This window comes from Cynoglossus semilaevis, chromosome 7, assembly GCF_000523025.1.
Source record: "Cynoglossus semilaevis isolate Cse_v1.0 chromosome 7, Cse_v1.0, whole genome shotgun sequence".
Taxonomy (NCBI): Eukaryota; Metazoa; Chordata; class Actinopteri; order Pleuronectiformes; family Cynoglossidae; genus Cynoglossus; species Cynoglossus semilaevis.
In genome coordinates, this window is record NC_024313.1 from 9,333,709 (window position 1) to 9,358,508 (window position 24,800).

At 44.2% G+C, this 24,800-nt stretch overlaps 1 protein-coding gene across 3 annotated transcripts in view; it reads left to right on the top strand.

The window, feature by feature from the left end:
- The window catches only part of stxbp5a (syntaxin binding protein 5a (tomosyn)), a 74,612-nt gene that overhangs the window by 10,298 nt on the left and 39,514 nt on the right, over window positions 1-24,800 (top strand). For all 3 annotated transcript variants that reach the window (XM_017033687.2, XM_017033690.2, XM_008313297.2), the window contains one exon: window positions 2,606-2,703. In XM_017033687.2, the coding sequence (XP_016889176.1) occupies window positions 2,606-2,703 (98 nt within the window). The remainder of the gene's footprint in view (window positions 1-2,605; window positions 2,704-24,800) is intronic.

Sequence of the window (24,800 nt, forward strand, 5' to 3'; positions counted from 1 at the left end):
CCCCCCCCTCCCTCTAGTGTACCGTACGTCTCTGCTCCAGGATGCGCAAAAACGAAAGCGTTTCTGGGAGCAGGATGATAAACATTGCCAAGTTCCTATTTGCTTTGCATGTGGTCATATCACATGGATCATGTTTTTGCTACACTGCATGATCACAGGGAGCACCGCCCCTCTGTGCAAGAGGCGTGTGTGTGTGTGTGTGTTTGCCATGAACCGTCATATAGAGGGGTTGGGCCACACTGATCCTTTCTCTTGCATAATACGCTGGGCTGAGATTAGTAAACCAGTGGCTGCAGGCCGATGCCACCTTATTGTTTATTCCCTCTCTCTCTCTCTCTCTCTCTCTCTCTCTCTTTCTCTCTCTTCCTCTCTCTCTCAAACACACCACTCTACCTTACCCCCACATTATTGATCCATTGGGGACTGGTGGCGCCTGCAGAGAGTGGGAGCCAGTATGAAAAAAGTAGTTTGCCCTCTTGTGTCTGATTTGCCTCAGCAGTGCACTGGATGTTGCTGTGGTTCATCTGTGGTTATTGTAATGCAAATCTCTATATCCCCACAAAGGGGAATATTTTATTTTTTTGTCAAAGAGAATAACAGTGACATAAGGGGCTCCACAGTAGTCCTGTCTCTGCTGTGGAGGTTCAGGTATCACTGCAGTAGAATGAGGCTGTAGGAAAAACTGAAAATGAAGTTTTCGTCTTGAGTTAACTGCTGAGCCACACATCACTTTGGAAGAATTTAAAATCCTCACTTCGTCACTAAAACTTTGGAGTTGGAGTTGGACTAAATCATTTCTGCCATAACTTTGTCAGTTTGCCAGTAAACTGCAGGACAGTACAGGGGAAATGTTTCCCCGGTGGACCATAATTATTTAAAGCACAGCTGCTTTTACAGCATCAGACCATCACTATACTGATGGTGATTTACGAAAAATACCAAAAACGTCTTGTAGGACAGTCCCCTGTCTTTGTTTCATGGGAGACATTAGACTGTCCTTTGGAGACTGCTGAAGGTCTGTGTTGTTAGAAGGACATTGACTTATTCTCTTGGTTTTGTTTGGTTAGTGTTTCTACATGTGGATGCCAAGATGTGCTGATATGCCAATAGCGAGCACTTTTTCTTTTGAACCAGTGTTTGTGCGTGTATATATATATATAACTTTGACATAAGTAATATGTATGTATATATTTTATTAAAAACCCCAGTATTATGGGGTGTTATGGGGTTTTATCATACCATTGACTAATTGAAAAATGTCTTTGTGTAACTTCAAGATGTGTGTTTGAGAACCTCTGCTCCCGATCTTAGAATACTCCCTTCGTTGTAGCTGCCAACTTGTGAGTCACCTATAACACCAGTAACAGGATTTCTACCTCAGCTCAGATTAACTGCAGTCGTCCTAAGAATAGACGGAACTAAAAGGATTTGTCGTCTGAAGTATAAAGTGCAAACTAGAAAGCATAATGACAGGTCGACACACATCTGAGCGCTTGTGTTTCAGTTCAGTGTTTAGAAAAGCCCAGCAGAGATTTCAGGTTTGATTGTCACCGCAGCCCTCAATGTGTCGATCAACAGCCAGACGTCTGATTGAAGTGTCTTTTGAAAAAGCCTCCAGATCCATCTCTGCTGCACCTCCACACTCTGTCTGGAGAGAAACACGCTGTAATGTTTCTCTGCGAGGAAGACAGGTGTCTCTGCTGTACTGAGTGCTTCTTATGTAATGTGCTGTGGCCTTCTGCTGCTAAAACAAACAAATCCAGCAGCCCACCACCGGCTGACTGCTGCCATAAAGCTGCAGTCACACAGATGTACACGGAGGGTGGACGCTGGGAACTCTGATCATCATCATCATCATCATCATCATCATTATACTTAAAGAAAAAATGCAGTCTTATGATACGAAGGCCCCTGTAACCAGTAACTCCTCAGTGGTTTCTCACGTATGTGTCCTGTATGTTTTATTTTCAGACTTGAGTGTAATCACGACTTCATGTGGGAGGCTGTGAGAAAAAAACAAAACAGGATTAAATAGAGATGGAGATGAGAGAAAAGAAACTGAAAATATGGCTGATATATCAAATTATAGAATCATTAGACCAAAATATGACCATTTATTTCTCTAGCCCCCAGTTCTTTGAGCTTATTTTTAATCTCAGCTCTTTGTTTACTAGGTATACAACAATGATATATCAGTGATATCAACATTACTCTCAAGTACTTCAAGTACTTGAAACGTGGGCAGATCCGGCGACACATCGTCCTCATGCATCTGTAGAGATAAAGAGTTGTTTTTTTAATAGATCAACAATGTCAACTGTTTGGAGATATTTTCTCTGTTAGATTCTTTCTGATAAAATACAAGACATTTAATAAAATACATTGACGTGGAAATAGTTTTTAAAGGCATACTCTGGTTACTGGAAAGCAAGAGGCAGTGGTGTAAAAGCTCTGCTCATTTTCTGTTTCGGTTTATTTTCAGATGATACAGCAGATTCTTCTTCTCTTTAATACACAAAGATGTGAATCTGTAAATGAAAAAAACTACTATAAGGCCTGACTCCTGCTGTGAAATTCAAATGGTTTTTCTTCCTCCTCCTTCCAGACTGTCCGTCATGGCTTCCCCTACCAGCCGTCGGCCATGGCTTTTGACCCAGTCCAGAAGATTCTGGCCATCGGCAGCCAGAGTGGAGCTCTCAGATTGTATCCTTTCACTTTCCATTAAGTTGTTATATGTTGTTTTGGCCTTTGGCGACTCCTCTGGGTGACTGCATCCCTTGGAGGCGGCAGCCGGTAAGTGAATGGATGTCTGCGTCGAGTCGACTGTTCAGTGTATTTTTAGTGTGGTGGAGAGTTTTCTGCAGCGTTCTGTCACCGCTCTGGATATGTGCATGTGGCGTACGTGGTAAAGAAATCTACAGAATCATAAAAATGCAAATGCAGCCTCAGTTAAGCAGAGCAGTTGAGGCAGTTCCTTTCAGCCTTTATTTATTTATTTAATTTTTTTGCAATATGAGGACATTTACACAAACAGGGACACAACAGCTTGCGATGAAAAGGGCACCACGGGGAGTCGCAGAGCTTCTGAGAACGCCCGCGACTTTCTGTCTTAGGCTGCTTTTACAGGTCCTCCATGTGTTCTCCTGCCTGTCCCACAACCTTTGCCAGCTCATTACAGTGTGATGAAGAGCCGTCCACCTGGTTGTTCTTAGCTCCCACCTGTTCACAGTTGTGGCTGTGACTCATACTTGTTCACCTGCACTGAGAAGGTTAGAGTACATCCGTAGACGCTGGTCGAGATGAGAGTTTGAGTCTTTAAAGCTGCGTTTGGCAACATTCTCAAAAGATGACGGCAGTCTTAGAGTTTGACGTCCAAGAAATTTCACTCAAAATGAACAAAACTAGCTGACATATTGATGTCTCGAGGAAACTGCAGTCCAGGTTTGTCTCCTAATGACGACGTCCGATGCATCAGGAAGAGGCAAACAAGACAACGGTCAGTGACAGAGCTAATGTCGCTATGTAGCATGCACAGGCAACATTTACAGATCCAAGGGCAATGATTGCTATCCTGGGTTGCTAGAAGTCTCTTGGCAAACTGAGAAAGACTTGAAGGATAACAAAGGAATTTCCTGAAGATTTCTGAACTCAAACAGCAAGTGTGAATTTCCTCAAACAAAGTGTGACATGTTCTTGCAGCAGTACATTTGTATATAAATAGATCAGAGATGAAATCTCTCCCCCTGGTTATATGAAGTAATAAAACAGGGCTGATTCAGGGGTTGGTGAATAAACATAACGGCGCCCATGTTCTGCTGTCTGGTTTCCTTTCAGCTCCAGACTAAGTCAACTCTGGCTTTTTAGCATTGATACACTGCTGAGTGTAATGTGAGATTGTTTATTCTTCCTCCTGGTTTTGGGGGAAAGGCCACTCCTGTGAGCTGAAGCTGCTCACTTTGAAATTGAAAGAACGCAGCCATCTTTGTTGTGTTTGAGTGATGTGGATCAGATTGAATCTTATCTGAGTCAGGGGGAAGGTGAGTTGAGAGTCATTCATTTATTCCTCTTCTGTTCCCCTCGCCTGTCGTTTGCTTTTTAGTCCGCTCCGTTACCTTATCTGATGGCGATGATACCAGTGAGGAGCAGATGGAGGAGGGATGACGAGGAGGTGATTTTCAAGATGCTCAGTGGTACAAATTGCTGAAGCCGGTGCGCTCTTTGTGGGAAGTTTGTGCAGATTTGATATTTTTTGTGAAGCATCTATATTCAGCGGGTAATTATTTTGCACTCTGCGGCCAATCATAGTCAGTCTCCTCTGTGCATGTTTGTGGGTAGGTGTGCTTGTTTGTCTCTCGCTGCCTTGCCAAGACATTTGGCTGCACCGTGTCCCACGGAGGGTTGCAGGAAGTGGCAGATCAAGGGCCTCAGCCTGGCAGCACGGCGGAGGACAGGGTATTACAGCTCACTCAGGAGACGTGTGTGTAGGTGTCTGTGGGCGCATACGTGTCGCTTTGTGTGTGCGACAGTGATTCCACTGGGGAGACGGTCGATCGCTCCAACCCTGCAGCCGCTCATTTCTGTAATCCCCCCTCAAAAAAGACTGTGTTTGATCCTCTATCATTGCTACTGCCTCACTGTCCAGCTGGGAAGGTAACAAAGTCCCTTTGGTTTTGTGTGAAGGAGGAGGGTTGGGGGGGGAGTTGTCAGGGAGAGGGAGAGAGGTTTTTTTTTTTGTTTTTTTTTCAGGAGCACCACTGGAGGAGAAGGGAGTCCAGGGGAGTAAGAGGCCGTAGAGAAAAGAGATAGGACTGAGTGAGAGAGACAGGCTTCCCCTCTCTTTAAGATCTAATGGCCAAGAATAGAACTGTTATTGATCTGTGTATGGTAATGAAGACACACACACACACACACACACACACACACACTGCTCTCTCAACAGCAGTGGGACTTTTTTGAGAGTAGAGCGGATTACGGTTGGCTTATAAACTGTTATTTCAAAATAAAATAGAAATAATCTGCGTAAAAAATGTTGAATATGAAAGGCTGCTAGTGTTCAACGGAGACGACAGGCTTGATACTAAAATTATGGTCTAAGAATTTGGCATTTCTAACCTTTAAATATATTAAACGGCCTTGAATGAGAAGTATTTGTTCAGACATTTTTAACTAGTTTCTATTTAAAACTGAGGGTTACTGCTTGAGTTTAAATAAGTACTCCATAAATCAGCATAATATGTTTTTTCTGATAACACAGAATAATCACGTAACCCTTTGATATATTCAGTACTACATATATAATCAAAGCAGTAATTAATTCACTGGACATTAGAACATTAGAGTGTCAACAACAGCCAAGTGTTGTTTTTCCTGGGCAGGCACAGAGGCATTAAAAGCCAATGAGCAACTGTACTTTTACTAATGTGCATGTAGAATCTTTTTTTATCTACGCTATTAGCATATTAGCTCGCTATCACCCAAAGCGCAAAAAAAACGTTCATTGAAAAAAAAGTCATTGTTTTCTGTATACCTAACAAATTTCTAACCTTTAAATATATTAAACGGCCTTGAATGAGAAGTATTTGTTCAGACATTTTTAACTAGTTTCTATTTAAAACTGAGGGTTACTGCTTGAGTTTAAATAAGTACTCCATAAATCAGCATAATATGTTTTTTCTGATAACACAGAATAATCACGTAACCCTTTGATATATTCAGTACTACATATATAATCAAAGCAGTAATTAATTCACTGGACATTAGAACATTAGAGTGTCAACAACAGCCAAGTGTTGTTTTTCCTGGGCAGGCACAGAGGCATTAAAAGCCAATGAGCAACTGTACTTTTACTAATGTGCATGTAGAATCTGTTTTTATCTATGCTATTAGCATATTAGCTCGCTATCCCCCAAAGCGCAAAAAAAAACACGTTAGTCATTGTTTTCTGTATACCTAACAAATTATAAACTGAGGGAAGAGCTCCCTCTGCTGGCTCTGTGCGTATTTTGGACCGATTTAAATCTCTGTCAGAAATGACTGTCCATAGTTAATAAGTAACAGCATTTTTCAAACGTGTTAATCACCTGGGGTACAGTGGCTTTGTTTGTGAATTCCCAGAGAGTCGGCCTCGCACTATGGTGGTGGCCACAGCAAATGGCAGTGCTATAACTCAGACACTTCCTGAGAGCGGGCGCCACGCAGATCAATAGATCAAATTGTCACTCCGTGCTCTGCCAGATTATCTCATCGGCAGGAGCAGGACATCGTGGGACTCGTACGTTCCAGTGGAAGTCAAACGTCGGATGATAGATGAAATATACAAATGTTAAAAAGACACTCACACGCATATATTACAGCGAACGCGCAGTGACATAGATAAAGTGGGAAACACTACATTTGCAACTGCACGGTTATAGAAACAACATCGACCACACACACGAGCACAGGCTACGGAGGGGAGTACAGAACTGCAGAACCTCCACGTGGAGTAACTGGCTTTGATTTAGCTCTTTGCTGGGACTACTGTCATGAAGTCGTGATTTAGTTTCCCCCTCTTAGTGTAGCTTCTTTATTGTCCGTGTTTTTGTTTTTTTTTAAATTCATTTGCTCCAGTAATCTGTTGAGAAGAACAAGCAGAAACATCTCGACACAGTTGTCCTTTGAGCATTGAGCCACACGGGGTCTGTGTGTTTCCGAGTGCAGTTTTGAGTTTGCTGAGTGTTCTGGATGGCAGCTCAGACCTGGGGTTGTGCAACGTGCAGGCGATTAATGCAGCAAAGACGACGGCAGAGACGGCAGGAGACACAACACAGGAGTCAAGCTGCTTGTGCTGCTGCGGCTGCTGTGCTCTGTACTGAATGTTGGTGTCATTAATGTTCAGTGCTGATCAATATATACGGGTAATTGTCTGGTTTTATTGTACGACCTACACCGCGTCGCCGGCGCTCCTTGGAAACATCTAGATATAATTGTTGTTCAGACTTTGTTGTGTTTTGCAAGGAATGTACATTTTTGGTGTATACTCACAGTACACATCTGCTAACAATGCATGATAATGGTTAGCACGTTAGCTCGCAGCATAGCCGGTAGAGGAAAAAGAGGAGATATTTGTGAATTCAGTGAACACACTGCACAACAAGATAACAGAGAACCACACTGCAGTACGGTGTATGTGAGATACAGAACAACAATGGCTGAGAGGTCACCAAACTGTGCACTAATTATTCCCAACAGACAGAGGGCAACGCTTGAGCAGGTCATTGTAAATACACAGTGTCGTGGCGTCTGGAGAGAATAAATGGGTTAGGGTTTTGCACGTAGAGGGCGGAGCTGCTGCAGTGGCTCTCAGCCGGTGATTGAAAAAAAAAATGACATACTGCAGTATAGGATGCTGCTGGAGGAGCTTATCATAATGTTTTGACAGGCTGATCAGATGGTAAACAAGTTAGCTTGAAGATAGCATTACAAGTATTTGTATCTAGGACCTACACCTACCACCTGGTATTGTCTGCACAATTCGTTTGGATCCAGTAGAAACTGCTGACCATTTTTGGCCCCCACAGTTGAGAGCTAAATATAGCCCTCATATGGACACGCTGGACAGCACTGCTTTAAGACCTGATGCTGGAAAGTACGGCGGTAAAAACTGGTGATTTCTGCTGAAGGGGCTCTTAGCCAAACTCTAACTGAACGTCACATGAGGCTCAGCGCTTCTTTAAAACTGCACCCCGCAAAATGACTAACGGCGTTCGTTTATGGACAGGTGGTGATGAGACGACAAACGTGTGCTTGGCTGGGACACTTGTGAAGACCACGTGTCTCGTGTATTGATTTACACTGATATTGGTCTGAGTCAATATGAGCTGTTCTGCTATAACAGTGGTCATGTGACCAGAGGGGTTTGTCCAGAAGCTTCTGCACCAGACGAGCCTGTGTCAAGATACCAGAGCCGGTTGTTATGGCATGTGTGTGTTACATGTGATCCTTCCTATTGATTACAAACTGTGGTGAAGTATGGAGTCAGTCTTTAATGACACGTGGTTTGACTCCCCGGAGATTTGAATGCCATCACTCTTTAAAGAGGACGTATGAAGCTACTTCAGTGGAGAAACAAACTGGATTGAGGCATGGATCAAATCTGGATGTATTTCACAGCCCTGTTGTGATCAGTCACTTTCTGTGACTGAATATCGTTTCGCGGTGGTGCTTAATTTTTACTAATTTACTTCATTCAAAGAAAATCCTGTCATATCCATTTACTTTCTTTATTTAAAGATCATCTGGCAATTTTTTAAAATAATGTCATTCAGACTCTGATACATTCAGAAACAGAATAGAGTCTAAAATGTGTTTTATTTTTGTAACTACTCCATAACAGACTAACACACGTTTCTGAAATTTCTTATTGTTATTTGATTGATTATAAAAACTTTTAATTTCTCAGGTTAAGAAACTTGCTGCATGGACTTTACAAAATGCTTTTTAAGATCCCTCGGGCTGCACAAAACGGCCGCATTCGGCCCCCGGGCCTTGAGTTTGAGACTGTTCAGTAAAGATCTAACAACGTAGACCCTGTTTTACTCTTCAGCCACGGCTGCTCTGAGCAGATATCACATGGACAGATGTCCAGTCTTTTTAAGGACATATCACTGTACAGTGTGAGCTGTAGATGTAGCGTCTCAGTGAAATGTAACTGTCATGTGTCAAATCCCACATGACAGGGACAGAGCGCTGGATTGGAAAGATCAAATTAAAGCCATTGTTGAGGTTGAATGAGAACGCACGTCTTTCAATTACCCAGAGTGTACGGCGGCGGGCAGACCGTCGAGACCAGACATCTGGTCTGTGAGCACGACTGTGTCCACAGGTCCTGGGCCGAGGCTTTCTACGTCTCCTGTTGACCGAGGATAGAGCTGAAATCACGCTAAATGACGTCGTGTTTGGTTTTATTGTCAAGGTGCCCCCTCGCTGAATCAGAAGCCTCACAGTAACAGAATAAAAATGCTGCATCTACTCGAGCTAAAAATAAACCAAAAAAAGCAGACAGTCTTGTTGGAATGTGTCTATGTGCCCTGACACTTTTGTTCAACGTTATGAGGTGTTGAAATGTGGCATCCATGAGTCTAATAGGTAGTGTCAGGTTGGAAGTTTGATGCCTCGCTTTTTTCATCTGCCCTTCAGGTGACCTTTACGTGGTTTTGACTGAAGAAAAGTGAAGAGACGCTGGAGTAGTTCGTCCTTGTTTCACTCTGTTTGTAGACGCACACTTACACATTTACAAAAACATCATCTTCCACTCCTAATCCCAGTCTAATGATTGTTTTGTACCTTAAGTAATGTTGGATTTTTCAAATGGGATTTGCTGGCGTTTCTTCCTCCCGTGCTCCTCGTCCCCCTGCTGATTCTCTGCAGCTCATTATTTCTGTGCAGCTACTGTAGGTAATCTTCCACTCCGTCTCAGAGGGCTGCGCTCCCTTCATGTTTTAACGTTTTATGGTTGTTTTTATTATGCCTTTTGTAACCCTGTGCACCTTAATGCTTATGCTCAACATCAAATCACAAAACCTTCAAAAAAAAATCTCAGGGTATAGCGTCCCGTTGCTATTTAATTATTGCCACTGCCGCTTCAGAATTGGGGCAGACTAAATAATAAACATCCTGTCATGTCGTGTCTTGACCTGCTCAGCGACGTGCTGCTCATCAATAAACGACGTCTGAGGTTATTGTAGTCCACACTTCCCTCACTAGGTTTAAATGCTTAAATCACCGGCTATCGCTGCTGAAGTCGGCTTCATTTTGGCTTTCTGCCGTAAACAAAATGAATGAACTCTAACTGTATTTTAAGTGTATTATGAGTCGTGATACCATGTAGTGTCATGTCTATCTGAGTGAATCCAGAAATGAAACTGATTTCAACAAAGGAGTGAGTTTGTATTTTTATATCTTAACATCCCAGATACTGCAACCACAGTGATTTGCAGCCCAGAGATGGTTCCACCTTCGTGCCCATTAATGCAGTACATGGCTAATGAAGGTACCGTCTACTGGAGGAGTCATTCAAACACAGCAGGTCCAGCTCTGCAGCTAAATTATATTGCAGAATTACAGAATCTGAACACAGTGGCTGCTTGAGAGAGACGGAGAGTATGTTGTGGAGATAATATTGAAAAAATAAATTGTAGACTCCCTGGAATTGTAAATGAGGTTTTTGGCAGACCAGCCCCTCCAGCCCCCTCTCAGTCTCTTGTATTTGTTGGCTGTAGGTGCGGTACAGTGGGTCGTCTTCCAAGCCAAAAGGTTAGGGTTTGATCCTGGGCTTTAAATGCTAATGTGTGTCTAGGCTGGCAGCTGCACTCCTGGTAGCTGTTCTCTGGCAAGGCTTTCTGGGAGTGTGAGTCAATGGTTATCAATGGGTGAAAAAAAATCTGTGAAGTGCCTCAGGCTTTTCAAAAAAAGTGTCATGTAATTTGGAGAACAATGTTTGCTCAACATTCCAAAATGTTTGGGTAGAGGCGAGTTAAGGACAGTGTTTTAATTACACTCTACAATGCTGTGAGGAGTGGGGAATAGCAACCTTTTTGTTTTTCTTGGAATTAAAACACTTGAGCTGCTCGGCAGCCTGTGGTTACAACTCCCTGTTTCCTTTAATGACGATGTGTATGACATTTTTGCGTGCAGTGTCTGGAAACTTCTCTCCAGTCTGTGATGTCTGTTCTAATCTCAAGCTCACAGGATAATGGATTGCAAGGCTTAACTTTTTTTTTTTTTGCGTTATTGCTGGGCTCCTTTAAGCTGTGATGTGTGCGACATTTAATCAGTTTATTCAGTCTGGCGATATTTGTAATGCACCTGTCTGCCCGGAGTGCTCGGAGCCAAATGTGGCCGGGCATAAAAAGATTTAAGGATGTACTCGCCCTCCGTTGATGCTCGGCGCATAAAGAAATCCAAATGTCCACGTACTGTGTAGCTGGTGACTTACAGATCAAAGTGACCTTTACTGTAAATTCTTTTACAAAAACCTGATTACAGGAAAATCATGGGCTATTGAACTACCCTCCTCCTATTGGCCGCTCTCTGTTGCTATGACGTTATTCACCTTGGTCCTCTAGAATGACACTGACACACAGGCAACCCATGGGTTCTAGAACTATGGATGTGACTGTCATCACAAACTTTTCAATGTCTGTATATACATTTATGTATATATATGTATATATATGTACATTTAACCTTAGACAGGCCAACCATCTATTACTCCAGAGAAGCTGGTACATTGTCTTATATTTTCTGATATCTCCATTTCAGTCTCCCTGGTCTTTTTCATGCTATTTACCTTGTTTGCTCGTGGCTAATTTCCTCGTATATATATTCAACTACACCAACTCCAGCTGGAGAATATTAGCATCTCTGTCTGTTGAAGCTAATGAGCCAACGTGGCCGTGTGGCCAGAGTTGCCTGTGGGCATATAATGGAGTACATAATAAACAGGTCTGAAAAACCTGCACGTGTAATAAGTAAAAGTACAGTAGTGTTACATCACTGAAGAGGCAGTGGCCGTGCCTTTAAATCACATTGTTGTTTTGCTTATATTTTATACAAGAGAAATAAAAAAAGTGTCCCCCCTGTTATACCTGGTGCTTCACTATTGGCTTCCTTGATATAATCAGGTGGATTTTAACCTTTAACCTCTCAGCTACAAATATAGGCTATAGGTCTTTGTCTGATTTTAGATTTTTTTGGTTGCAAACCTCACCACGTTCCAACTTACTGTATGGTATCAAAGGTGATTTAATCAATTCTCGGTGCATCTACGGCTCTTGTTCAACCGTAGTTTTGAAGGATATGTCTGCACATTCTGACCTGATCCCACAAATAACCGACATGGATCTGCTGTCTAATTTTCTCTCTGTCGACCTTGACAGACCATCATAAGTCTGCAGTGTTTCTCTGCTCGTTCCTCCTCTCCCTGTCAGAAACCTCAGGAACGTTTAAAAATATTCCTCAGCTCCATCCAGGAGGCTGTAAATATCTGGTGAGTGACTGAAGCCCTGCCGCCGCCTGCCCAAGCACTCCATGGATTTTGAATGAAGCCTTTGTCCAACACCGACTTGAGCGGCGTGGAGCGCTGATGGTGTTTGCCCGTCAATAGAATCTGTGTAAATCTGACGTTTCGCTCCCTCCACCCCGCTGTTAGCTGCTGTGATATTTGCCCCCTGTTGCTGCGCTGGAAGCTGCCCTTCGGTGTGCCGTCACGCTGAGCGCCTGTAGGGAAGAGACACACGTGTCGTATGACGTGATGACTGAGGCTTTATGTGGCCCTGCCACATGGCTGTCATGCGTACAACCCCCCACCCCCCCGCTCTCAGCCTGTGAGTGTGTGTATATGCTTACACTGAAGTCTGCGTGAGGCTGTTTACGTCCTGCTTGTGTGTCTGTGTGCGTAATACGACTGGCTGAGGGGCTGTTTGGGCTTTTCCGTGTGATTGAGCCGGAATGCGGATTCCATTGTGGTGTGAAGTGGGGGAGCGATGGGGGAGGGAGAGAAACGTTGGAGACAAATCTCTAGTCCTCAGATTTATGAAGAGGAGCAGAGGCGCAGACACAGGCTGTACTCGTGCTTGTTCACAGACAAAGGACTGTATAGTGCATTGTCTGAGTGACTGTAACATCCAGAGTGGGAGTGGGCAGACCGGCTGGGAGCGGCACATGCCGTCAGCACCAGAGGTTCCACATGTAGAACCAACACAATGTGAGGCCGTTCAGATGGGAGGTAGCACAGAAGCCTGCACACGTGTTCCTGGCGAGTTCCTGGTACTGAGTGAAGAACTAGCACGCCTGCCAGTCCCTGCCAGCCACAGGAGACGGTGGGCAGAGCAGCAGGGAGAGTGGAGCAACGAAGTCAGCGTGGACTGACGAAAGTTGCCGCTAAGTTTAGAAAAGTGAAGAGGAGGAATAAAAATTAGAAAGAGAGGAGCAGATCCAGCGTGGTCGCCGCCATTCAGCTCCGTGACTCAGATCCCTGGTGTTGTGTGGGCAGGGTTTGCAGAGATCGGAAAAGGCAGCATCACGCCGCCGCCGACAGTTGGCTCAGACTGCAACCCCGGCTAAATCTGCCACACTGTGTTTTTGTTGTCCACTAAGGTACTGTCAGACTTGGCAAAGGTGGGAGACCCTAACATATGAGCAGCTAGCTGCTAACGTGCTAACGTGTACTAACTGCAGATTTCCATTGATCCTCCTTTATCTCCACCACCTCCTTCCTTCTGCTGCTGGAGTCCAACCTCAGGCGGTCCTCGGAGGAGAGGACGACGTCCTGTCGGAGCTCATGCTTGTATTTCCTGTGATGGAGCAGCTAATTTCTTCGATAAACCGTTGGCCAGACACCAGCAGGAGTGAATGATGAACAGGCGATGTGAGAGGTTTCGCGTTAGCGATGCCACAAGCCCCCTATTAAACCTGGATTGGGGTCTATTGGCCTGATTTCTCATCCTGTCTGGTGCTTGGCAACGCTTTCGCTTTCACATTAGACTCGGGTGTCGTTGATGGCTGATAAGACGGGACAATGTGGGCTGCATTAACCCCCCGTGGCACTGCTTCAGACCTGACAATATTAGCATCCAGAGAGATAACATGTGGAGTTAACCCTGTCCTACATGGTGTAGGACTAATAAAATAGATTGTTGTGGCATTTTATATTGACTAAAAAGACACATTGTTCTCAGTGGGTTCTCCTCGGTGAGTCAGTGATCAGCAGCTGGTCCTGGGGCTCAATTTTAGAAACTGTTGCTGCAGTGTCATGCATTTTTAATGGCTACAGCCATTGAAGCAGACTGTGTTCTGTGTGCGTGTGCATTTACTGTATCGGCATGTGTGTGTGTGTATCATAGTAGGTGTGTTCTTTGTGTGCTCAGTGTGAATGAGGTTGCCCAAGAACCAGAATGAAGAGAACCAGGGAACAGGCGTTTGCTTCAGTCGACTCTGACTCTTTCTCTGCCAAGTTTTTATACATTTAATTTGAAGCATCTGGCAGTGAAATGTTTTATTTTTTTATCAGTCAACTAAGACACACCTGTGAAATCACTGTAGAAAAATAAATATGTCTGCAAACGGAATTGGATGTGAGAAAAAAAACCAGACAACTGGGAAATATCTTGGAATTGTACGACTGGGGATTGTACGTAAATGGAATCATGTGTTCACCTCTCGTGGTGTTGTGGTGAGGATTGTTTTTTCTCCCACTGATAAATTATTCATCTTAACTGCAAAAGGAATCGGCTGGTGAAATTACAGAAATATTTAGTCTAATAAATGTGCTGTTTAATTATTCCTGGTGAGTGTGGCTTCGGCCAGTCCGTGTGTGATCGCTCCTCTCTCTTATCTCAATTTGCTCCTTGATTGTAGGGTACAAAAAAAAATAATTAAAAAATTATGTAACCTTGGATAACTGTAAATTAAAATAATTTAAAATCACATTTAAGTTGCAGCGTTCAGATGATCTCTCATCGTTGTGATTGGCTGTAATGACGGCGGGGTTGGAGATAGCTGCATTTATTTATTTTTTAAATAAAGAGAGTGATTACAGTCACAGTTACTGCAATGCATCTTTTCACACCGTCAGAGGCAAATGGTTCACAGTCATTTTTAACTGATATGTATGTGTGTCTGTGTGTTGACAAAGAGTGGGATAAAATGGAGGAAAGAAGAGAGAAAGATGAGGGGAGAGAGAGAGAGAGAGAGAGAGAGGTGAGGAGGCAGCAGCTGCAGTGACAAAGAGATTCTTTCATTTTCCTTTGCGCTTTTACTCTGTCTTCCACTCACAAAGGCACTTTGCCTGTCACACGGTGATGAAGCAGAATGCATCCTGGTCCGCCTGCCCTCCTGCTCTGCACGACACATGTCCATAAACACACACACAGAGACACACACACACACAAACAAACGCAGACAATCCTCTTGACTTATGTAACCGTCGTCGTTTCTCTGTGCACTTGCTCCAGATCCTCTCTCTCCCACAGTGGGGCTTTATAGGGTGTGTGTGTGTGTGTGATGTGATTGTGTCTGTCTTTTTAACCTGTCCAGACTAATGGCCCGTTGCCTTCTTAATGTAAATCAGTACCAGTGCTACACCAGCGTCAGTATTGGACCAGATGCTCAACTGAAATACAAAAAAGACCAGCTGTAAACCGTTCTGCCAGTGTTGTGTGTTTTCCTACTGCAGTTCATTTATATTTTTAGTTTGAGTCACTCAACAAGGTCATCAGGGATGATGATGATGGTTTACTGTGAGATTTTTTTTTTCTAAACGACAAAAGAAAGTGATTAAATATTTGATAGATGAGGCATTTACACTTCACCTGCAGAGATTCAGGGCTTCATCAAGTTGAAAAACATCTTTCCTACATCGTTTGCCAAATTGCTGTTCCGATCTGCGGAATTGTCAAAGATCAAGGTGGAGAGAAAAAAAAACTGATGCTCTCTCTGAGTGTGTGTGTGTGTGTGTGTGCATTAATTAAAGGACATCATTCTGATTAATATTTTATATGACACCTCTGGCCACTTGCCCTTCTCCAGGATGCTATTGGCAGAGTGTCAGCCATACGATAATGTACGGCAGTGTCTCTAATTAGTCCTAAAGCAGATACAGCGGGCCAGCAGGGATACTGTAGCGATGACTGGATCCATCAGGCCAACAGTAATCCATCTATCGATGTCAGCAGTGTACGGTCGGTGTTGCGGCGGTGCCAGGAACGACGCTGTGGTTCTCCTTCTTCTTTTATGTATCAATAGGAAAAGAATGAAGAAGAATACACACACACAGGTGTTAACATCAGTCCAGCTGTCTCTCTGTAGTGACAGCGTGAGCTTCTGTTGACTCCTACACATATCTCTTTACCCATCACTACGCTGAGCAGTCATATTTTGCTGAACTGTGATTTTAATTTTCTGCAGTATTGGTTTCAGACGAGGAATGGAGGGAAACACCGACCTCGGTGCTGTTTGCTTTGGGACAGTGTTGGGTGAAACAGCAACTGAAAGGTATACTTGTATTTGTGGTAGCTAATCCTATCAGCTACGAAAGATTTGTGTTGTACAAATGTGGTGTTTTTAAATGTTTCATGGAGACAATTTTAACAAATAGTCAACACTCAGTTAAAAGATTTGTGTTGTACAAATGTTTCATGGAGAAAATTTTAACAAATAGTCAACACTCAGTTTTAGTTCAGGTGTGTGTATGTGGGGGTTTATCAACGGTTTCTGATTTGAAGAATAAGCTGCTTCCATAAAAGTCATGAACATTGTCTTAGTCACCGCTGCAGTATCTTTTCATTAAAACAATTTCATAGGTGATGAAGCTCCCAGGAAACAACACTGAGGAGTTACAGTGGACACCAGACAGCTGGGCTCTTTATTATGGCCTGGAGACGTTGTCTTTCTTGGCAAACATTTGCCCAGAACCAGGTCCACATCTCACAAATGCTAAACTCAGGATGAAATACAGTAAAAAAAAACAAAACAAAAAAAAAACTGTGTCCCTGTAAATATAATATTTGAGTATATTTGAAACCACTCTGTGTCAGTTCCTGCCAGCTGACCTAATACCTGCAGCCTCATGGAACACAGTACCTGGAACTGCAGTGATTAGATTAACAGTGAGGCGTTTGATAGGAGAGCTCCTGCTCTGGGACGCGTCTCATTTCCTCCGTGGCTTCTGTTACAACCGTCTCACAGTGTGGATTTGTTAAAGGTTAATTTGGCATTGAATTAACTTCTCTTTGTCTTTACCACTTTGAGTAAATCTAAATGCATATGCTGGAACCCAGTCGCCACATCCATTATTCATAGACAGGTGGAAACACAGTCTCTTCCCCCTCCACCCGTTATGTCTCTGTCCTCATAAATAGCCAAACCGTGTTTCGTGGTAAATTATTCCCCGACTGTATTTTTGAAACGTCCCCTTCAGTTCCTGTCTCCCAGAACATGACTTTTCTTTAGCCCCTCCCTTTTTCCTTTTAATACTTCATCACACTGACAGTTGCACCTTTGGTAGAACTAACTTTTGTTTTTAACCATGGTAAAATTGATCTGATGTCAGGACCAGGTCCGTGTGTGTGTGTGTGTGTGTGTGTGTGTGTTGCTCTTGGTGGATTTGAGGCCCTATTGTTTGGAATATCTGATCGTTCATTTATCGACCATGCTCACATTTCACAGAGCGCCCAATGAGAATGTACACTCCAGCAGGTTCAGTGGGGAAAGCGCGGGGGGTGGGGGAGGGTTAATGCATGAGGCCAGAAAGAGCAGGAGCTGTGCATGCAAAGGAATGGCATGAAACCCTTCAGAGACCTGGTGGTGACGTGGTTCATGTTTCATTCATGTCATGGATTTTTCCGGTTATTTTGAGTTGAGTTGGAGGTGAAGAATGTGGACTAATGAGAGGCCGTGTCAATCTGGAAACAATTTATAATGCACCTACGGTATGGATGGGGTTGGAGTCAAATCCTAAAGGCATTTTATACAAAGGTGCTTGGTGGTTATAAATTAGAAATGAAAACTTGGATAAGCCCAAAACCAAACTTGTAGAACTGACATCTTCATCATCGTCTTCTAGGGTGGGTCGGGGCCAGAGGGCAGAGTTCATCCTCAACAGTCTCGTACAGACACAAACACTCGTAGCTTTGGTGAATTCAAAGAAAATAAACGTCCCAGTTCCCAGTCTGCGTGTTTTTGGACCGTGGTAGGAACCAGGATCACCAGCTGAAGAACGCACAGACATTAGGCTTGAAATTCACCCTGATGTAATGTTGTATGAGCTGCAGCTGACTGTTGTGTTCATTAATGTTGTGGTCAGTCTGTAGACAGACATGAGCTGCAGCTGACTGTTGTGTTCATTTGCATCTTTGCTGTTCAGCTGTAATCCTCTCACAGCCACGGCGTCACTGAACCACCGACAGTGTAAACACTTCCTGTGACTCTGTTCCCTGCGGCCCTGAGCACTTTGGCAGCTTCAGGAGATGATCCATGGTCCTCACGATCGGAGATACACGCAGTGTGGAAATACAATGAGTAATTCTCCTTTCCATTCACACAGTGTCTCCAGCGCTGAAGTGATTTCATTCACTTCTCTGGAGTCCTCTCTGTCACACTTAACTCCTCCCGTCTGCTTTAATTCTCACCCTCTGTATCACATTTTGTGACATCTCTCATCTTTGCTGCCGTGCATGCTCATGCAAGCTGTTCTGCTGACTCCACGTTCGATCGCTTACAGTTACCCCCCGCCCCTACCTCTCCACGGCTGGCCTGCTCTCTCACCCTAACTCCACATCTGCTCCTCTGGCCTGCCTCCCATCCCTGCAGTCAGGAGATTTACCAAATCTCTTGTCTTACCAGTGTTCTATCCCTCTCCTTTTTTACCCCCTCTCCCCCTCCCTCCATCTCATCTCCTTTTCAGATATTTGCCTCGGAGCGTCCAGCCAAAGCCCAGTGCTGCGTTGTCCTGCTAAATTTGTATGATGTCCTGGATTATTAGCACCAATACTACAGGGCAAAGCTGGCGATGCTCTAGAAACAGAGGATCCACATTATCCCCACAGCATGGCTGGATTCCATTTTTTTTTTTTTGACTTTGCATCACCTCTGTGCCTGTGCTGGCAGAGACTCAGACTAATTCAGAGACAATTCTTCTTAATAGAATTGTGATTCGTGTGATAACCGGCCACACTGCTCCCATGTCTCAGCATTCTGCCAATTTGTAGTCTTCACGGATCAGCGCGGAAGACTGGAACTCAGCGAGAGGTTGGAGGCCACTGGTCTGCAGATGATTACTGTATCTGGGATTTTCACGTTGCTTCAATCTTGTTGGATGCACACAGTCCCTCACAGGGCTCCCCCTGTTGGAGCGTGTTTTGCCTCTGGTCGGGGGTTCATCTCGCAGAACCGCTGCTCGTTATTTACACGAACGTGGATGACAAAAAGTTGTGAACTGTGCACCTCAGCAAACGGCCGTTGTCAAGAACGTTGTGGCGATGGTTCCCGGGGACAACGAGGCTGTAGTGAATGAACGTGCGTGTGTGTCTGTGTGTATCGTAATGCGTTCCATGGTGATTGTGTGGGAGCTGATGCAGCGACAAATACTCGCGCAGCCACGTCGCCCTTTAATTGTTTGGCTGTGCAATAAATCAAATGTGTCAAGAGAGATTATTTATACAAGCGCTGTGATGTAAAACTGAATCACCAGTGTCCTCCACTCTGGGTGTTTTTCCCTCACTCTGCGCTCCCTGGTTACACGCCTGCAGGTTGCGTGTTTATTTGCATGCGTTTCGCCACAACAGAGGCGGCGTGTCTTTTTTTTCATGTGTGACCTCTGTGATGTTCACAGATGCGAGCACCAATCACATTGTTTTCGTCCCGGTCATTGATTCATGAGTTGTCACCTGAAAAGCTCCAGCAAAGACAAAGGGGGAAGAATGGGAAACGGATAACCATGAATGAAGTCACATGACCTAATTAGAGGAGTGTGTCTGCCGCCCTCAGGTCCCGTGTCCTCAGAGCTGTTTTGGTTTTACAGCCTGCACCAGCACCTTGGTGGTTGTTCCTGCTGTTGCTAGGCAACGGCTTAAAGCACGTTTTTGTTGGAGTTGAAATATTTCCAGATTTAATTGATGGTTATGCTGCTTCAGCAAGCAAGAAAAAAAAAACTCCTGCCCTGTTTGTCCAGAGCATGTCCCCTGTTTCTTTGAGACTCAGGAAACAGTGTCAGCATTGTAAAAATGGGTCTCTGGTGGAGGCCAGGATATGCCCTAATCCCTGCACTTTGAGAAAGACGTCCATAAAGCTGTCCAAATTTACATTCTCTGCAAAAACCAGTAGATGAATGGAGGCTGCACTGTGTCAGTAAACAGTTCTGAACACGGGTTCTTTTGAAATAATGCACTTCACACGACTTTTGTTAGAGATGATGTAACAGCATTGTTAACTGTGCCAAGTCAGAGGTGGTGAAGACGGAGGCGAGGGCTCTGACAAAATGCCCACGGAGGTAAAGGTATAGAGCAGAGTGCCTGGTAATAGCTGAGTGCTGGGCTCAGTCGGAGCTGGACCGTGGCCTGGAGGACAGGAGGCGCAGCTCCCTCAGCAGACCCTTTAATTGCGACGTAAACAGCCGCATTCAGCCGGAGGGGGATCAGGAGAAATGGGTGACATGGGAGCACTCTGTGGCAGCTTAAGGTCAGAGAGGGCTGCGGCATTATGGATGATTTGTAGGATATCACCTACAAATGGGTGCTGAGTAAGTGTGTGATGTGATGGCAGGGCTTAGCTGTTCGTCTCTCATTGATTTATCATCCTCCAGGCATTTTAAACCCCCGTCTTATTCTGTCCTTCCGTGTTTTTTTTTACACCACCTCTCTGTCCTTCGTAGCCTGTACCAGCCCTCTGTTTTTGCTAATTGCAGTGCTTGGTATTTCTTTTGCTTTCTTTTTTTTGTGCCATCGCTTTCAGCCTCCAAAAATTCCATTTTCCTCATTCCTGCCTCTGGATCCAGTGCGGTGCAGCCTTTGCTCCGTGGCCCCGCCCCAAATCTCAGGCAGGGTGATGTATGAGTGGGCAGCTTTGACGTCACCTTGAGCTTCACGTCACTGCAGCCCAGTGCTCCCAGACCTTTTTTTCTTTCTGGTACTCTCTCTCTCTCTCTCTCTCAGTGCCTTCCTCGCTCCTCTTTATCACCTATTAATCACCACTTTACTCACTTCACTCCTCGTCTCCTTGTCTCCTTCACTTGTCCCACACTAACAGTTTCTCTCACATCTTCATTTTGTTTATTCCGTTCCACGTCAGACCACTCAGTCGTTAGAAATCCAGGTTCTTATCTCTTGAATTATAATACTTTTATAAATATTAACGCCGTTCATGCGGAACAGAACCCCTGCATTTTTGTGATTTTCAACCGCACGGTTCAGCTTCTCCGCCTGTCCACTGACTCACCTTTGTTTGTCACAAACTTTGCCTCAGGCTTCGACCAAAATAAACATCAAAGAAGCAGCATTAGCGTGAATGATCGCTCAACTCTGAAACATTTCATCTGTCAGTCCTTCTCATTTCTCTCTTTCCTGACCCAAATGATCCTTCTTGTCAGGAGGGACCGTGTCGTACAATGTGACTTTAGATTATTCCACGAAATATGTCAGATTAAATTAATACAAACACATTAATAGAAAAAGAAGTGACATTTTTACGCAGTCATTTATTTTCAGGACCAGCAAAATAATTTGTGATAATATCGGTGTAGAGGTAAGGTAGTATCGTTTCAGACGGTCCCTTGGCAGCTGGGCAGTACTGTGTCATTTTTCAGCAGTTTGGAGGTGTTTTAACATCAGGGGCGAGGACCGGAGCGGAGGCCGAACTCATTATTCCTCCTGAATGTTGTCGTGGTGTCGTTTTAACGTGTCAAAAGTCAGTGATGAACAAAACCTGAATGTTGTCGTGGTGTCAACGTGTCAAAAGTCAGTGATGAACAAAACAGCCTTTAGAAATTGAAATGTTGTTTCGTTAGTTCCCGTGTGAAATTGAAGCAGAGACCCAGTGCCAGAGGAAACGTATTTCAAGGATTTTCAAGGCAAGAGGTTAAAAATGTGACTCAGAAAACAAACAGTCACAGCAATGGGTTTTCACTTGAGTTCCCATCAGACGTGGAGAGCAACGTGCGAGGACTTTAAATACAAACACACAGTGTTTGGCTACGCTTTTCTACATTAAATTATAATTTTTAAATTATAACCAGATGATACGTGAAACCATGATGAGCATTAATCACTGACTTATTTGCAAGTCCTTGAGGCAGTGGGATTTGTTTAAAAAGCAGCATTGACTTTTTTTTAATATTTAAATTGTTACTCACTTGAATAAATAACCATAAGTAACTGAGTAGAATTAAACAGTTCCCCCAACACTTTCCTTCTTGCTCTCATTAGTTCAACAGAACCCTTCTGGCTGAAAGTTGTTCAGCAATAAATCTAACGTGTGCTGAATATTTTTTACTTTACAGGAGGCAAAATAATTAGTTAAAATAAGAGGCAGAAGGTCAATCCTCCACTTGATATTCCGGGCATTAACCACATCTCTATTTCTTCTGCTTTTCTTATTGCAGCGAAGGCATTAAATATGGAATAAAGTTGTTTTTTTAATCAGGTTAATTAGCCACTGCTGCAATCAAAACTTTTTTTACCTGCACTTTAATTTCCACTTCCATTTTTTCCCTTTTCTCTACAGTTTTAAAATAGAAAATAAAAGGTTCTTTTCTTGGTCTGGTCCTTGTTCACCACCTCAGGCCCTGGAGCTTATTTTTCCTACATGGGGAAAAAAAAGTCTCCATTTTAATGCCAGTCATTATGAAGACATTAGGCCCAAACATAGGAACAATTGCCAGTGTTTCCTCCTTTGATGGTCGGAATTTATTTTGACACATGCTTTATGACCGTGTCCGTGTCGCTGCGTGTGTGTGCTCGGTGATAATGTGCCGCTGGGATGTCTGCCTCTTTTCAGAGAGCTGGCAAAATGAGCTGTTTAAAAAAGCTCAACCTTAAATCCTGTTTCCTCTCTGCCTCTCGGAGGCCCCGGAAGATTAGGTTGCCAGGCAACGTTAGGATGGAGTTTTCAGTTAAGTCACTTTGTGTTAGATGGACAGCACTCTTCACCTTATTTCCTAAGACCGTCGCTTAAATTAGGGCCTTGGCTTAGAGCAGGCTCCCACACAGAGAGGCTCACCGGGAGAGAAAACACTGGTCGAGTGGATTTGTCCGACGTCCTGCTCCTCACCCACAAAGCTTTTTGATATTTTGGTTTCACTGCTTACTGGCCCCTGTTCCCTTCGGCTCAGCGCGGCTATACGATTGTACCTCCCACTCACCGGTGTGTTCTTGTTGTACATGTGTACAACATGTGTGTTTACGGTGCATGAGAGCAGCACCAGATGGAGAGACAGTAGAGATACTGGATGGACAGTTGAAGTTATGGAGATTCTGGAACTTTGAGAGCCATGGGCCCCCACCCCCTCCTCCCTTGTGATGCTCATATCGCTGTCCTGTGTGACCCCCCCTGAATCCCTCACCCCCTCCTCCCTTGTGATGCTCATAGTGGACACACAGATGCCACATTTTGACCAATCAGGTGCAACTTTAATGGAAAAAAGACAGAAAGACAAACAGACAGTCGTTCACCTCCAAGAGCTGGTTCTAACAGAGCAGGTCACTGTTAGGGCATGAGATTTCAACCCTAAAGAAAGGGTTCACCCTTTCTTTAGGATTAAATAAAGTACAAGAACAATAATAAATCACAACCTCCTTTAGACAAGATAATCTGGACTGCCTGTCTGTTCCTCAGGGACAAACAGCCCATGTGTGTTTCTTAAGTTAGATGAAGGAGACCAGAGAGGCACAGCCGGACCAGGTCAAGTGAAGAGAACATTGGGGTTCTGTGTCCTCCTCCACTTGTCGTCCAGTGTCTTGTTAATGGTGGTTGTTGTTCTCCCTTTAATTACTTCTGCTGTATGAAGCTCAGAAGCCTATTACAGCAACGCCAGTCTGATGTTTCTTTTTTTCTTTTTCTTTTTTTCTTTTCTCAGTTCATTTGAGAAACCACTGCTCTAAGCACCAGACATTATCTGCTCGGATAATTGTGACAGTCACCGAGTCAATTCCTGCAGTAGAGGCGGTGCACAGTTTGTGTGATTTATGATGGGGATGGAGTGTGCTGCGGGTGTTAGTACAGTACTTGACGAAGAGGACATCTTTCTTTGAACAGGACGCTGAGTTTGTTTTAGCTGTCTGGGATTTAAAAAAAGAAAAGTTCTATTTTTTTATTGATTGCTCTAAATACTTCCTTAATCTGAGGAGGATTCTGCTGTAAATATGATTAAAGAAAAATGACAGATGGTCTTAAACGGCCAGCAGGGGGCTTACTGTGTAATTTGCAAAGAAATTCAATAAAAATCAAGATTTACCTGTTTCTTCGTCACATGGTTCGATGCTCAACTCTTCGTTGCAGGTACAAAGCAACATTAACATGAGGTGTCTTTTTAACTAGACTGTGGATTTCTGACCCGTAGTTACTCACATGGTCATAACTGCGATGTGGAGCCTGAGGTTTATTTTCTCATGGTGCAGCTTTGGTTGTAGCTAATAGTCACAGAGCCACATTTGCAAACTTTTTTTTTGCACTCATTTCTAGACTTTTTTTCAGTGATTGGTCCTCCTTCCACCACCGTGTGGACCCCTGTCCTTCATCCACCACCGTGTGGACCCCTGTCCTTCATCCACCACCGTGTGGACCCCTGTCCTCCTTCCACCACCGTGTGGACCCCTGTCCTCCTTCCACCACCGTGTGGACCCCTGTCCTCCATCCACCACCGTGTGGACCCCTGTCCTCCTTCCACCACCGTGTGGACCCCTGTCCTCCATCCACCACCGTGTGGCCCCCTGTCCTCCATCCACTACTGTGACTACTGTGGAAATGTCTGGCACTTTGTACTGAATACTTGACTGCAGTATTTATTTAAATATAGGTTCAGTTTTCTCTTTGTGAACGCACGGGCGATCATCGACATGCAGTTGTTCATCAGTCTGTATTCAGAAGGAGCTGCACGTCTCAAACTGTGTCGTGTGGTCGGATAGCGCAGCAGGTAATTTACAGTTGCTGGTCGCATGAAGAAACGCTGCACCTCCCACTCTTACACACACACACACACACACACACACAAATGATACAGACAAGAGTGTCAGCCCGAGGGTGTTACACCCCTGTGTGCCCCTGCAGGAACC